The 13524-nt window shown below is 42.7% G+C and overlaps 1 protein-coding gene across 3 annotated transcripts in view; it reads left to right on the top strand.

Annotated features, from left to right (window-relative positions):
* The window catches only part of Myo16 (myosin XVI), a 420601-nt gene that overhangs the window by 100299 nt on the left and 306778 nt on the right, over window positions 1–13524 (top strand). For all 3 annotated transcript variants that reach the window (XM_048800642.1, XM_048800640.1, XM_048800641.1), the window contains exon 4: window positions 1916–2059. In XM_048800642.1, the coding sequence (XP_048656599.1) occupies window positions 1916–2059 (144 nt within the window). The remainder of the gene's footprint in view (window positions 1–1915; window positions 2060–13524) is intronic.

Below are 13524 nucleotides of genomic sequence, written 5' to 3'. Positions count from 1 at the left end.
GTGCTGCGCTCAGGTTTTAGCATCATTTTTCTCCTCTGTTCTCTTTTGTGGCATTCGCGTGACGTCTCCAGGCCCACTGCTCTTTCCTTCTGTGACATCTCGTCTGCTCTTAGGTGCATCTCGGCCACGTGGGGCCTCCCATCCCCACAAGTTACCGAGTCTCTCTTCTTCCTGTGACTGGCTCCATTTGAACAGCTCTCCCTCTTCCGATGGTTTCCCTTGGCCAGTTTTTCTCTTACCGTGTGTCCTGGCGTCTGCTCCTCTGCATTCCTGGGAATTTTTATTGGATTCTAGACCGGAAATTCTGCCTTGCAGGGTACTGAATATTTTTGTATTTCTGAAAATAATCTTGAGTTCTTGGGGGACTGTTGCTATTTGGAAACAACGTGACACTTTCAAGACTTGAATGTAAGATTTCTTAGGTTGCAAGGCAGAGCAGGACTTCATTTAGAACTAATCATCCCTCCACAGAGGGGAGACGCGCCTGGAACACACACAGCCCCGTGCTGTGTACAGGGAACGGGCACCAGTCTGGCCACTGTGAGCTCCAAGTGCTCTTCCTTCTCTGGTGGTCACTCCCTGACTTCAGGGAGTGAGGGAAGGTGGGTCCAGCTGCATGCTTGAGGGGCCTTTTGTCTTTGTGCAGCTCCTGACACCTGATGAGCCCACCTGGGTCCTGTGGCTCTCCCTGTGCCATGGACCTCCCTCAAGGCCATGGGCGGGAACCACAGCAGGGCTTGTCTGGTGTGCATCTGGACTTTTAGTGGTCATAGGTCTTGTCTTTTTTTTCTCTAATTGAGTCCAACAATAAGGTAATTCTGGCCTCTGTCAATTAGAAGCAGAAGTACTATCATGATTTATTAGTAATTGTACTATCAGTTTTGAAGAGGTGGATAGTTTTGCATGACAGGATTTCTGGCCAGAATATTGATTTTGGGGAGGGAGATCTGTTCTGGGCCATTCAGATCCTATAAAAAGGACATGGTTTACAACCCAGAAGTTTTATTCATCTATTAATAGGTCTTTTTTAAAAATAATTTTACTAATTTGCACTTGGTATTAATACAAAATAGAAATATACACTTGAAAACATTAATAAAAGGACAGAATGATTTTTTATAACTCTGTGCAAAATGAATATCTAGAAGTTTTGAAAAGTACTGAAAATTCAAGGTGGTAGCAGGAGAGCATTTATCAAAGCACAAGACCATTCAGGCACAGCTGCCAGGTCCGTGTACCCTTTCAGCCAGCGCCGACTGGGGCTTGTCACATTCATCTGGGTTTTAAAATAAGAACAAAGTAAGGTCCTAGATGATTTGATTTAATAGGTTGTGAAATATCTATAAAATACCATGAAGTCATTAAAATTTATGTCCGAAGACATTCTAGTTTCACCAGTCAACTTGCCGTCTGGCCTGTTGTGATGTGCCTGTAAGTCTCCTGCAGACAGTTTCAGAATGATTAGAGATTCAAGTTCAGTAGATCTTGCAGTGTCTTTGTCTATCTCAGATGCAATAAAATGGCTAAACTTTATTCTTTTGGGCAATTAAGAATTGTTCATGCTTTGAAGTAGAAGTGTAATATGATGGAATCTGTGTTTTAGAAAAAAAAACAATTATGGAGAATGGCGCAAGATTTTCTGATATTCCTACCCACATGGCGGGAAACCAATAGGTGAAATAACATTTTTTAGCATGAGATCTTCCCTGCCTTATCCTTTACGTTTCCACTGTCTGTGGGTCCAGTTCCCTGTCAGTGTGACTTCTGCCCCTTCTTCAGGTTAGCGGGGGAGCGTGAACACATTCGTTCCCGTTTGGCTACCCTCTTTCAAAGCTGACGGTAAAACCGTCCATCTGTGAACCTTAGCAGTAGGTCACACCGGGCTACGACTTTGTTTTCTTTTCCCGTCTTTCAGTGTGCTCGCTATGACAATGCCTTCATCGCAGAGGTCCTGATTGACAGAGGAGTCAACATCAACCACCAGGATGAGGACTTCTGGACGCCAATGCACATCGCTTGTGCATGTGACAACCCTGACATTGTCCTGCTGCTTGTCCTGGTAAGCCACTCAGTTCTGTTTATCTGCCATCTCAAGACTTGGTGGCCCGCACTAGCCTGTGTATTTAATGACATTCACAAGGTGTGCTGTTGCATTTGAGGAAAATGTCCTCATCTGTGCACCTAGGACACGGGATCATGAGTGTCTGAGGCTGGGGGTCACATAGTGCTAAGCCTGTGTAGGTGCCAGGCCAAGCTTGACCCCTCTTGCCTTTCTTTGCAAATGCATGATTGATACAGGTCAGTGCTGGCTGAAATGGGGTGTTCGTTGTATTTTTCAATTCACTATCATTTGTTAAATTTTTAGCTAAGTGGGCATGCAATCATATGGAAATGTGGCTTTTATTGCATTTCTGGTGATTTTCCCCTAGCACAGTACTGCCCACAGCATTTGTACATGAAAATGGAAACTTCAGCAAGCAGTGGAGTTTGCTGTCTGTTGCTTTCTCTTACATCTTAGACCTGGCACTAATGCCCACACATATCAGTTGGGAATTAAGACTATTTTATGATTAATTCAACTCTTAAAAGGGTTTTAAGAATCTATGCAAGATTTTTTTTAAAGCATACTGGTGTATAAGAAGAAGAATGATTTGGGTTCTTCCCATTATTAATAAAAATCATGTAATTCCCTAATGACTTCCTGTTTTGCGCCTGGCTTTTCACACACATTATCTCACCTAAGCTCTCGTGATTTTACATGCAAGAAAATTTTGTTCAAATATTTTAAGCAGCTTCACATATGCCAAAAACAAACCCTAGAATTGCACTTGGGTTCCCTGAGCAGAGCCCATCATTTTGGGGTCCGCCTGCACTTACTGCCTCTGCGGCCGTAGCAAATTCCCGCCTGCTTGGTGGCTGAACCCTCACAGCCAGGGAGTCAGAGGTCTGAAACGGGTGCAATGCTGCACCCCTCGTGGGCTCTATGGAGAGCCCTTGGCTGGTCCTCGAATCCCTGGGCTAGTAGATGCCCCACTCCAGTCTCCAGTCTCTGCACCCATGTCCAAGTCGCCTTCTCCTTTCCTTTCTGAAGACATCAGACACTGGATTCAGGGCCCCAGCCAATGCAGTAGGAAGGACCTCATCTTAACTGGATAACATCTGAGAAGACTTTATTTCCAAGTAAGGGAACATTCCTAGATACCAGTTGTGGAACTTCGATGTATCTTTTAATGGGACAAAATTAAATGACTACATTGTCCCCTGCCTCCATTTTTAGAATTAGAAGCAGAGGCATTTGAGCATTAAACACTATAAACTGGGACTTCTTTAATTTTTTTTAAGTTTGTTTTCATTGAAGATGGACACAATACCTTTATTTTATTTGTTTATTTTTATGTGGTGCTGGGGATTGAACCCAGTGCCTCATGCATGCTAGACAAGTGCTGTACCCCTGAGCCATAACCCTGGCCCCTAAGACTTCTTTGATCTTGTAAGAGGATTAATTTCATCTTAATTTTTCTCATTTGTCCTGTAAGATCTTTTCTAAAGTGGGGATATATGTCACTGAAAATTTTTTTTATTATTATTTAAATACTCTAAGATGGAGACTGTGTTAAATTAAAAAGGAAGGACAAAAGAAATAAAGATCAGCTTGGAATAGAAACTTTGGGAGTGCTCATTCTCTACATGAAAGGATGTAGAAGCTACTGAACTAAGAATATAATCTTTATTTAGAATCTTTATTAGAATCTTAATTTTGACAAAATAGAGCCTAAGAGGAATGACCGGCGGCAGGAAGGCCGAGTATATGCGCGGTAGTCCAGGACAATGCAGGGCACACCAGCCAGGGCCCTGGTCTCCTCTGAGGGACACCGTGCAGGGAGAACATCCAGTCTTTAGGATGCTGGGAGCTCGTGGAGCGTGAGGCTCTGCTGGGTGAGAGGGGCTTGGCTCGTGGTCTTTGCTCAGTGCCCTTCTGGATAGTTCAGTCCCTGGATGAGGGGCGTCAGGTGGCTGGTTTCGGGCTGTGAGAATGGAAGAGCACGTTGCATGGTGACTTGTGTGTTTTGCTTGTGTTCTGATTATTCCTGAATATGGGAGACGCCAAAATATTCTCAAAACCTGTTTCCATTTACTTTCGTTAATTGTTATTAATTACACTAAACCTTTTGCCAAAAGAGACTATTTTAATTTTCCCTGCATACACAATGGTCATTTTTATTCTCAAAAGTCAGTGTTCATTTCCTTAGTGAAATTGATGGGCCAAGACTTCACCTTCTTGAATTCAGACGGGTTCGTCGGCTGTAGTTCATTGCCAACCCAAACTTTCTCCCTCAGTTCTCACATGTCTCACCTCCTAATTTATGATAGCACAGGGCGGGAGGGTCTCTTCTTTAGGTGATCTCCTTGAATCCATACCTGGACCCTGGCAGCCTGCCTCACCTGCAGCATGTAGTGTCATCCGATAGCAGAAGCATCAGACATCACCAGGGGACTAAAGGAAGCAAGTCACGGAGGCCACCCTGAGGGCAGAGGCACGTGTTCACGGCCAGAGCCAGGCTTCTGCAGGCCTCCAAGACTGCGTCTGGGTGTCACCATGCCAGGTGGCTTGTGACTCGGCTCTCCCCAGGAGCTCTTTGAATGGAAGAGGAAATGTATATTAGCTTTCTTTTTACTGAATTCGCACAAGATCTTCCAAACAAATCGGCGGCAATGGCACTAATCCCAGACTCCAAAATATATTCTTAGACAAAGGGATGACTATTTTGAAGAAATGGCAGATTCTCACCCAACTTGGGATACCTTCACCTCATTGGCACACCCAGTGGGAGCTCCATTGGGTTGAGGAGCGTCTCCATGATCCTTTTCTGTGCTCTCTTCTCTCCTCCTCATCCTTGGCACGTGACCCCATTTGTCCCAAAGGTCATCAGCACATACCTGCCTGCCTTCACATCTCACCTCATTATGAACATTGCACTTATTTAAATGACGACTTATTTTTCTCTTGGTTCTCATGAGATACAAACTAACTCTACTGTCCAGAGGCCAGTTGCCTTCACAGTAAACACCTCCTCTGCCTGCAATACCGGGCTGGAAATTTGGTTCAAACCCTCTTACACTAGTGGTGTGTATGAGGAGCTCCGAGTCGGGCATTTACTTTAGAGTTAGCTTCCAGCAAGTCACAGAAGTAGCTAGTGGATGTGAACACAGCTGTCTGTCAGAACTGCACCCCGCACTGAGTTGACCCTCAGTGTACACCTGCTGGGTACATGAATTGATGGGTGTGTGAGCAAAGGGTCACTTCTGGAAGTCAGCCTGAATTGGAAGCTGTCCATATTAACTCATGTTTAGTAAAAGGAATTGTGTACTGTCTTCATAATTTTATGTGTCCTGGCATTCCTATCCTATGCAGTGTTTTGTTCTTTGTTTTTGTTTTTGCCATTTACTGTTTCTTTGTTCACTAGTTATACATGATATTGAGGTTCATTTTGACATAATTTGCTCCATTTCAACCTTTAGAACATTTCTCTCCCCTTCTGCCATCCCCTAATATCCTTCTTTTACTGTTAGTCCTCCTTCTATTTATTTATCGTTGTTTTAAGTTGTTGCATCATAGTTTTCCTGGAAACTGGAACACACTGTGCCTATTCATACAAGCACATGGAATAAGTCGCTCAGTTGTATTCTGCAGTTCCTCCCCTTTCCCATTCCTCCTCCCTTCCCCTCAGTCTTCTTTCTCTTAATCACCCTTGAATTTAATTTAGAGGTACTTGCTTCAGCACACAAATTGTCTCATTGTCTGATGTTCCTTGTCTTTAAAAGGTGGAATCGAGAAGGAGAAACTGGTTTTATTTCATGTATGATTATAGAGTAAAATCTGCACTTTCCAGGTGATTGAGAGCCTTCTCGTGTCTCTGCAGGGCTGGTTCTCACACCACAGAATCACCCACCTCGTGTATAAGTGATATATCTGCTATTACTCATCCAGAAGGTGTACCTTCAGATCACCATCTTCATTCACATTCCAAGGAACGTGATTGATCACTATGGATGACACGGGAACTGTCCCAAGGGAACTACTTGGCTCATTCCTTCACACTTTCTCCAAGAATGTATTGAGTGATAAGTTCTAGATGCTGCACAGTGAACAAGACTTCTTCCATTCTAGAGTCATGGCAAAAATGAACGGAGCAAGTCATAAAAGTGTACCACTGAGAGGTTTGATTGATGGATGGACCAAGTCTGAGTAGCCTTTTGTACACAGTGCTAGCGTGAGCCCAGATATCCATCCGTGGAAGTAATTCACATTTGAATAAATTTTGATGAAATATGTTGCCATAAAAATTCTAATTGCTATGAAAATATGTTCCTGACAACAACCTCAAAAGAGAGATTTATTTCTCTTGCAGACTTTAGTGCCATTGTACGTGGTTTAGTGCCGTATGTTCGATGTTTCAGTTCCCAAAGTATTTGAGCGCCTACTGTTTCTGCTAAAGGGAGTCAGCAGTTAGCAAACGAAGCAAATTTTTGTTTTGTCAGTTTTTAAAAAATTGTTTCTTTTGTTTCAATTTCATTGATCTTTTAGCTCTGATTTTAATTATTTCCTGTCTTCTACTGCTTTTGGTATTGATTTGTTCTTCTTTTTCTAGGGCTTTGAGACATAATGTTAAGTCATTTATTTGTTGACTTTTCTTCTTTTAAGGAATGAACTCTATGCAATGAACTCTCCTCTTAGAACTGCCTTCATAGAACTTCATAGAACTGTCCCAGAGTTTTCAATATGTTGTATTTGTTTTCTCCTTCAACTCTTAAGAATTTTTTAATCTCCTCCTTGATGTCTTCTGCAACCCATTGTTCATTCAGTACCATATTATTCAGTCTCCAGGTGTTGGAGTAGCTTTTCTTATTTTATCATTGATTTCTAATTTCATTCCATTATAATAAGATAGAATGCAGGGTAGCATCTCTACTTTTTTATATTTGCTAAGATTTACTTTGTGGCATAGCATGTGGTCTATTTTAGAGAAAGATCCTTGTGCTGCTGAGAAGAAAGTGTACTCTCTTGTTGAAGACTGAAATAGTCTATATTTAAGTTAAGTCTAAGTTATTGATTGTATTATTGAGTTCTATAGTTTTTTTTTCAGCTTTTGTTTGGAAGATTTATCCAGTGGTGAAAGAGGTGTGTTAATGTTACCCAGAATTATTGTGTTGTGGTTTATTTGACTATTGAACTTGAGAAGAGTTTGTAGATGCTCCATTGTTTGGGGCATATCAATTTATTATTGTTGTGTCTTGTTGATGAATGGTTCCCTTAAGCAGTATGAAATATTCTTCTTTATCCCTTTTGATTAACTTTGGCTTGAAGTCTACTTCATTTGATATGAGGATGTCCATAGGTTCTGTTATCATAGTATTCTGGAAACACCTGCTTGCTTCCACAGTCCATGTGAGTGCTATGATTTCTCCCAACCTTTCATGGATTGGCACAGAGGAAGGCACAGAGATTTGATATCTTTTCTTATGAGATGAGTCTCTTGGAGGCAGCATACTGTTGGGTCTTTTTTTTTTTTTTTTCCAGTCCAATCTGCCAATCTATGGCTTTTGATTGGTGAGTTTAGGCCATTAGCATTCAAGGTTATTATTGAGACATGATTTGTATTTCCAGCCATTATTGTTTATTTTTGGTATTTAACTTGTCTTGGTTTCTCCTCTGATTAGATTTTCCTTTGGTGTAATCCCTCCCTCTGCTGATTTTCATCATTGTTTTTCATTTCCTCTTCATGGAATATTTTGATGAGGATGCTCTGTAGTGCAGGCTTTCTAGTTTTAAATTCTTTTAACTTTTCTTTATCATAGAAGGTTTTTATTTCATCATCAAATCTAAAGCTTAGTTTTGCTGGATATAAGATTCTTGGTTGGCATCCATTTTCTTTCAGAGCTTTGGTATATGTTGTTCCACGATCTCCTGGCTTAGAGGGTCTGCGTTGAAAAATCTGCTGAGATACGAATCGGTCTCCCCCTATATGTGATCTGATTCCTCTCTCTTGCAGCTTTTAAGAGTCTATCCTTATTCTGTATGCTAGGCATTTTCATTACAATGTGCCTTGGTATAGATCTGTTGTAATTTTGTACATTTGATGTCCTGTAAGCCTCTTGTATTTGATTTTTCAATTCATTCTTCATGTTTGGAAAATTTTCTGATATTATCTCATTGAAGAGATTGTGCATTCCTTTGATTTGAAACTCTGTGGCTTCCTCTATCCCAATAAATCTTAGTTTGGACTATTGATGCTGTCCATAATTCTTGGATATTCTGCTTATAGTTTCTTACTATCTTCACTGTGTGGTTAACTTGATTTTTTCAGATTGTGTACTTTGTTTTCATTATCTGACATTTTGTCTTCCAAGTGATCTAGTCTGTTCGTGATGGTGATGCTTTCTATTGAGTTTTTTATTTGGTTTATTGTTTTTCCTTCCTTTCAAGGATTTATGATTTTTTTCCTTCAGAATCTCTCTCTCTTTCTTGAAGTAATCTTCTGCTACCTGTATTTGTTTCCTTATCTCTTTGTTAGCTGAGATGAAGGAGGTTAGAATATTGTGGGGGTCAGGAGTATGAGTTCAAAGATTAATGAAAGATAATTGAATCACATAAGTTCTTTTGGAAGTCGCCTATAAAGTGGTTTTTTTGGTTGGTGAGAACTGCTGTTGTGAATTGTGGCAAGAAGAGTGTGTGTGTGTGTGTGTGTGTGTGTGTGTGTGTGTCTCACATATTTAGCACCATTACACATTGCTACTTCAATAGAATCACAAATGTCTTGGAGTAGGCCTGGCTACTGAGAATGTTGTCAGTGCCTTTGCCTAAACATCTACCAAACTCTGAGAGATGCTGATGATTTTTTCACCCAGCCTCCCTGCCCCAGGCATTTCCTATGTGCTTCTCCCTTATCAGCTCACTCTGTCCTTACAGACTGCTATTGGGAGGTGCTAGCAGTTTTTGCTTCTTACAGGTGAAATGACTGACGCAGAGAGGCTGGCCTTCCTGCTGATAGCCAGGTGGAAGTGCTGGGGACAGGTTGAGCCCCTAAAGGCTGGTTTCAGGGCCTGGCAGCCACATTTCTTAAGATGTGATTCATTCTAGGCTAAAAGTCCCCACAGTAGGCTAGTAAGATCATGACTCCCTTTGTGACCTCACACATATCCCTAAGAGATAGAACACATAGTTGATTCTCACTATTCAGGGTAGTTTATGCTACAAATACACCATGAACACAAAATTAATGAGTACTGAGCTTTGCTCCTAGGAGAAGCACATGGTGAGATTTTTCTAAGCATTTGTCACCACATTTCATCAGTTAATCAGTGTGTGATCTCTTTTTTCATATTAAAGATACATTTTCAATATCTAATGTGTTGACTCACTTGAACTCGGCATTGAACTCGGCCATATCACCTTAACTCCTTCCTGGGTGAAGCTTATCTGACACATGTAGATTTTCTCTTAGAGCATGCCATGGACTTTATTTTTAAGGTTCTAGGGATTGAACATAGGACGTTTTACCATTGAGCCACATCCCCAGCCCTTTTTATATTTTATTTTGAGACAGGGTCTTGCTAAGTTGCGGGGACTGGCTTTGAACTTGTGATCCTCCTGAGCTCCTGGGATTATAGACGTGCACCACTGTGCCTGGGTTGTCACAGCCTTCGGCCTTTTGCACTTAGGAACACTAGACAGCACTTAGCACTAAGTTAAGGGCCATTTTCAAAGCTCAAAATGAAAATCATTGCACTTAAGTAGGCCACACAAAGAGCACATTTTACTATGAAAAGCTAAAACAAGAGGCCAGGGTATTGTGTCTGACCTCAAGTGCAAATGTACACGTTGGGTGACTATAATTTTTGCATCACTCTGTGTATATCCACAAGAGACATAAAAATGCCATTGATATTGGTTTTGGGGTTGTAGATAAATTTAAGCAAGTAGGTAAATTTGCAAATATGGACTGCACAAACATTGAAAATCATGTGTTAAATAAAACTATAGACACTTTAAAGAATTATAAGTATGAAATAGAAGCTATCCAAATCCACTGTATTTTAGGTATTGTGGTGTGTCCAAACATCATGGATTTCTGCAATGCATTTTCAAATCTAAAAACTTGTTGTTATTATAATTACTATTGTACAATTGGATAGGCATTTGCAGTTTCCTAGCTACTTTACTGACGTATCTCACTGGGTATGAGGAACATTTCTAGGTCATAGGCAATTCAGCTATTATTTAATATTAGAAAGGTTAGTAATGGAATGTGATCTCAAATGCAAATGTTTGGGCCCCCCATAAAACAGTATTTTAATGCATTAAATAATTTATATTTACTGTGCCTAATCATGTCTATGTAATTATTATTACAATTACATAAAGTTTGCTCGCTGAGAATTTTCCTTTCCTTACCCTTTCATTGAATATTTGAGGTTCCATATGTAATTTTAATTTTGCCTTCTAGGTGTTCTAATTTTAAAATGTCTTCTAACTTGTACCATATTTCAACACCAATCTCTATAAATTAAATTTTTTAAAGTTCTTTTTAAAAAATAATTTCAAGATAATTTTCCCTTTCCCAGATTTTTGAGAAACCTTTTATTATTCAAGAGTAAATTCACAAGTCAAATTTGATTAGCTCAAGTCACATTTTATTCTCTTGAAGATCTTCGTATTATTTCAACATGTTCACATAGATACACATGCGTGTGCATGTTTGTGTAAAATTCTGGCATGTTAAAGCAGCTGTGCTCTGAGTACTCGCAAATGTCCTCAGGTACAGCTGTGTCGTGCGCCTGCTCAGGTGGAGCCAGGGACTCCTCTCTGCTGTTTGGACCCTGTGATTCTTGGGGAGTGGATCCTTTTCACTCTTTTCCCATTTGATTATGATCAGAGGCCGGTCATCGGCACACACTGGACCTGAGTTTCTGCACGTGGGCTGCTGGTGTGGCCTTGGTTGCTCTTTTGGACCATGAGCAGTTGGGTGCACCTTTCAGCAGTTCACCGCATTTCTAACTGTAGAAACAAAGGCCTCTTTTTTTTTTTGTGTGTGTGTGTGTGTGTGTGTGTGTGTGTGTGAATTATTTTGAAGACAAAATAATGTAATAAAGCTGCACTCCTTACAATTACTGTTGGGTAAAGGTCACCTGTGCTGCTGACTGATCATCTTAGACTTTCTCTTTCTTGTTGAAACATTTGGGAAGGAAGTGACTTCATACTTCACTTGTCCTGGAACCATTTAACAAACTCTGCTCCACAGGGCGTCTGTCTATTAGACATGAGTTCGAGAAACTGACGACATAGAATGAAAGGACATGGTTTAATTAGTTTTATTTTGGAAAGGTTCACAGGCCATTGCTGGGTACTGAATTGTCACCATCATACACTCCCAAGAGGTCTTTTAAGGTACTTTTTCTCCTTGAAAGGAGACGCTGCAGGAGGGAATGCCAGCAAAGGGACGGTCACTTTTTAAGTGCCGCTCAGCGATGGCTTTACCACATTTCACTCCCGTAACCCTGCGCTGATCGCTGGGAATGACAGTGACGGTTTTCCCAGTCCTTGGCCTTGTGTGTTTGAACATCTGACATCAGCACTTCCTTTGCCTGTGGGGGGAGAGTGCAATGGTCCATATCTAATGGGCAGTGCCCATGGCACTCGATGGTTTCCCAGGAGCTGCAGGCAATGCTGGGTCCCAGCTCTCCTGTCATGACTTAAAAAATGTATAACATCTGTAAACTTGCTACTTTGTGTGAGGTGTCTTAAACTGACCAAACTTAAACCTTTCTGAAACTTTGCCCACTAGGTGCTTGGACTCTTCCTGGGTTAGTGTTACTGCATGATGGTGTGTAGTGTGGTTACAGGTCACCTCTCCGTCACTTTGGTGTGGTGGACATCAGCACATAGACTGCCCTGGCTGTTTTGAGAGGTTGCACTCCTCCCGGGAATGGGTAACTGAGATGGTTGAAGGCCAGTCTGATTATCCAACCTGAGTGGTGGCACAGGATGCTGGCTGTGCTGTGTGGTCACCTGTCAGCTTTTCATGTACCTGACCACAGGTACGGTGCCCGTCTCTCCTGTGGTCGACCTTGCTCGACTCTGCCAGGAGGATCGAAGCCTCCCTGCTCCAGTGCCCTCAACTCCCCACTCACAGTCCAGCACGGATTTTTTTCCTATTTATCCTCATTTGAGAGCTAAATTCCTCACGTACACCCCACGTCCTCACCGCTGTCTCCACAGAGGCTCCTTCTTGTTCCTCTCTAGTTACTTAATCCGTTCTTTCCGTCATTTCCATAGTCACAACCTAGTATCCTGAGAGATAAGACAGTCGGTCGCACTTCCCTCCTCCATCCTAGCTGTGGTCTTCACCGAGGAGCACGTGACCCTGTGTGCCGGTCACCCCTGGGCCCTCCTGGGTGCGGGCCCTCTGCCCTCTTGCTCTTTACCCCTCAAGCTGGTCCTCTCCAGGAACACTGACTCCATCTCTGCGCAGAGCTGATGAGGCGCCTTCTCTTCCCACTGTTCACCTCACGCAGTTGATCTCACCTGATTTAAAGGCCAGTGACCTGAGAGGGGCTGGACGACATGGGATGCCTCACCCTACCCCGGTTAGCGGCAGTTGAACACAGGAGGCCCTCTGTTCCTGGGTTTTGTCTTTGAAAATATATCTCTACGTAACCCTGCTGTTTCTAAAATCTATGGTGAAAATCCTGACTTAATATTCATAGTGATCAGGGCCATATAATAGCTTTCAGAAGATAGGCAATGAAGTGCCCTTTAAAAAACAAATCTGGAAGAATTCAGTTTCAGATCAGCTGGGTTGGAAATTGTCACCCTTGTCCCTACAAACAGAAAATCTTGGTGCTAGTTAAAAACCAAGGACTTTTCTTGGACCTGTCAAATTGACTCGGAGAGCCCCACCCTGCGAGGGGCCGGCAGCCCCCACACTCCTGCCTGCTGCGTCGGCCAGGGCTGGGGAGGGCGGTGCAGCCGGCAGGGGCTCGGGCAGGCCACCGTGCCGGGCACAGCCCTCACACTGGGTTTTAACACCAAGGTCATAGGGTGTCCCTTCCACACACCTTGCCACCGTCCCAGGAGGGCTCTGTGGAGAGCAGCAGGGCACAGCTGTGAGTCTCAAGGCAGATCCCTGAAGGGAAGCACCCAGAAGCTCAAAGTCATGGGGGACAGGAGCCAGACCCTGAAGGACAGGCCACCTCTGGCTGCTGGCGTTACAGAGCCCCACACAGCCCAACTGCTGCCCCTGTCAGAATAAACCCTCGCCCCCCAAACCCCATTCCCCATTGCTAATACCAGGGTTACCTGCTTCCAGACAGGGCAGAGGAGGGTCAGGAGGGGGCGGGTGTTTGAAAAGATCAAGCATCAAATAGGACACAACCAAGATTAGCGCGGTAAGGTTCTAACGATGAAGGTCAAGGGGAAACCATAGGAATCACACCTACTGGACAGAAGCGGAGAGACCCTGGTGG

This window comes from Marmota marmota, unplaced genomic scaffold (genome assembly GCF_001458135.2).
Source record: "Marmota marmota marmota unplaced genomic scaffold, marMar, whole genome shotgun sequence".
Taxonomy (NCBI): domain Eukaryota; kingdom Metazoa; phylum Chordata; class Mammalia; order Rodentia; family Sciuridae; genus Marmota; species Marmota marmota.
The sequence above is the reverse complement of the archived record's forward strand: the minus strand, read 5'-3'. Positions and strand labels throughout refer to the sequence as shown.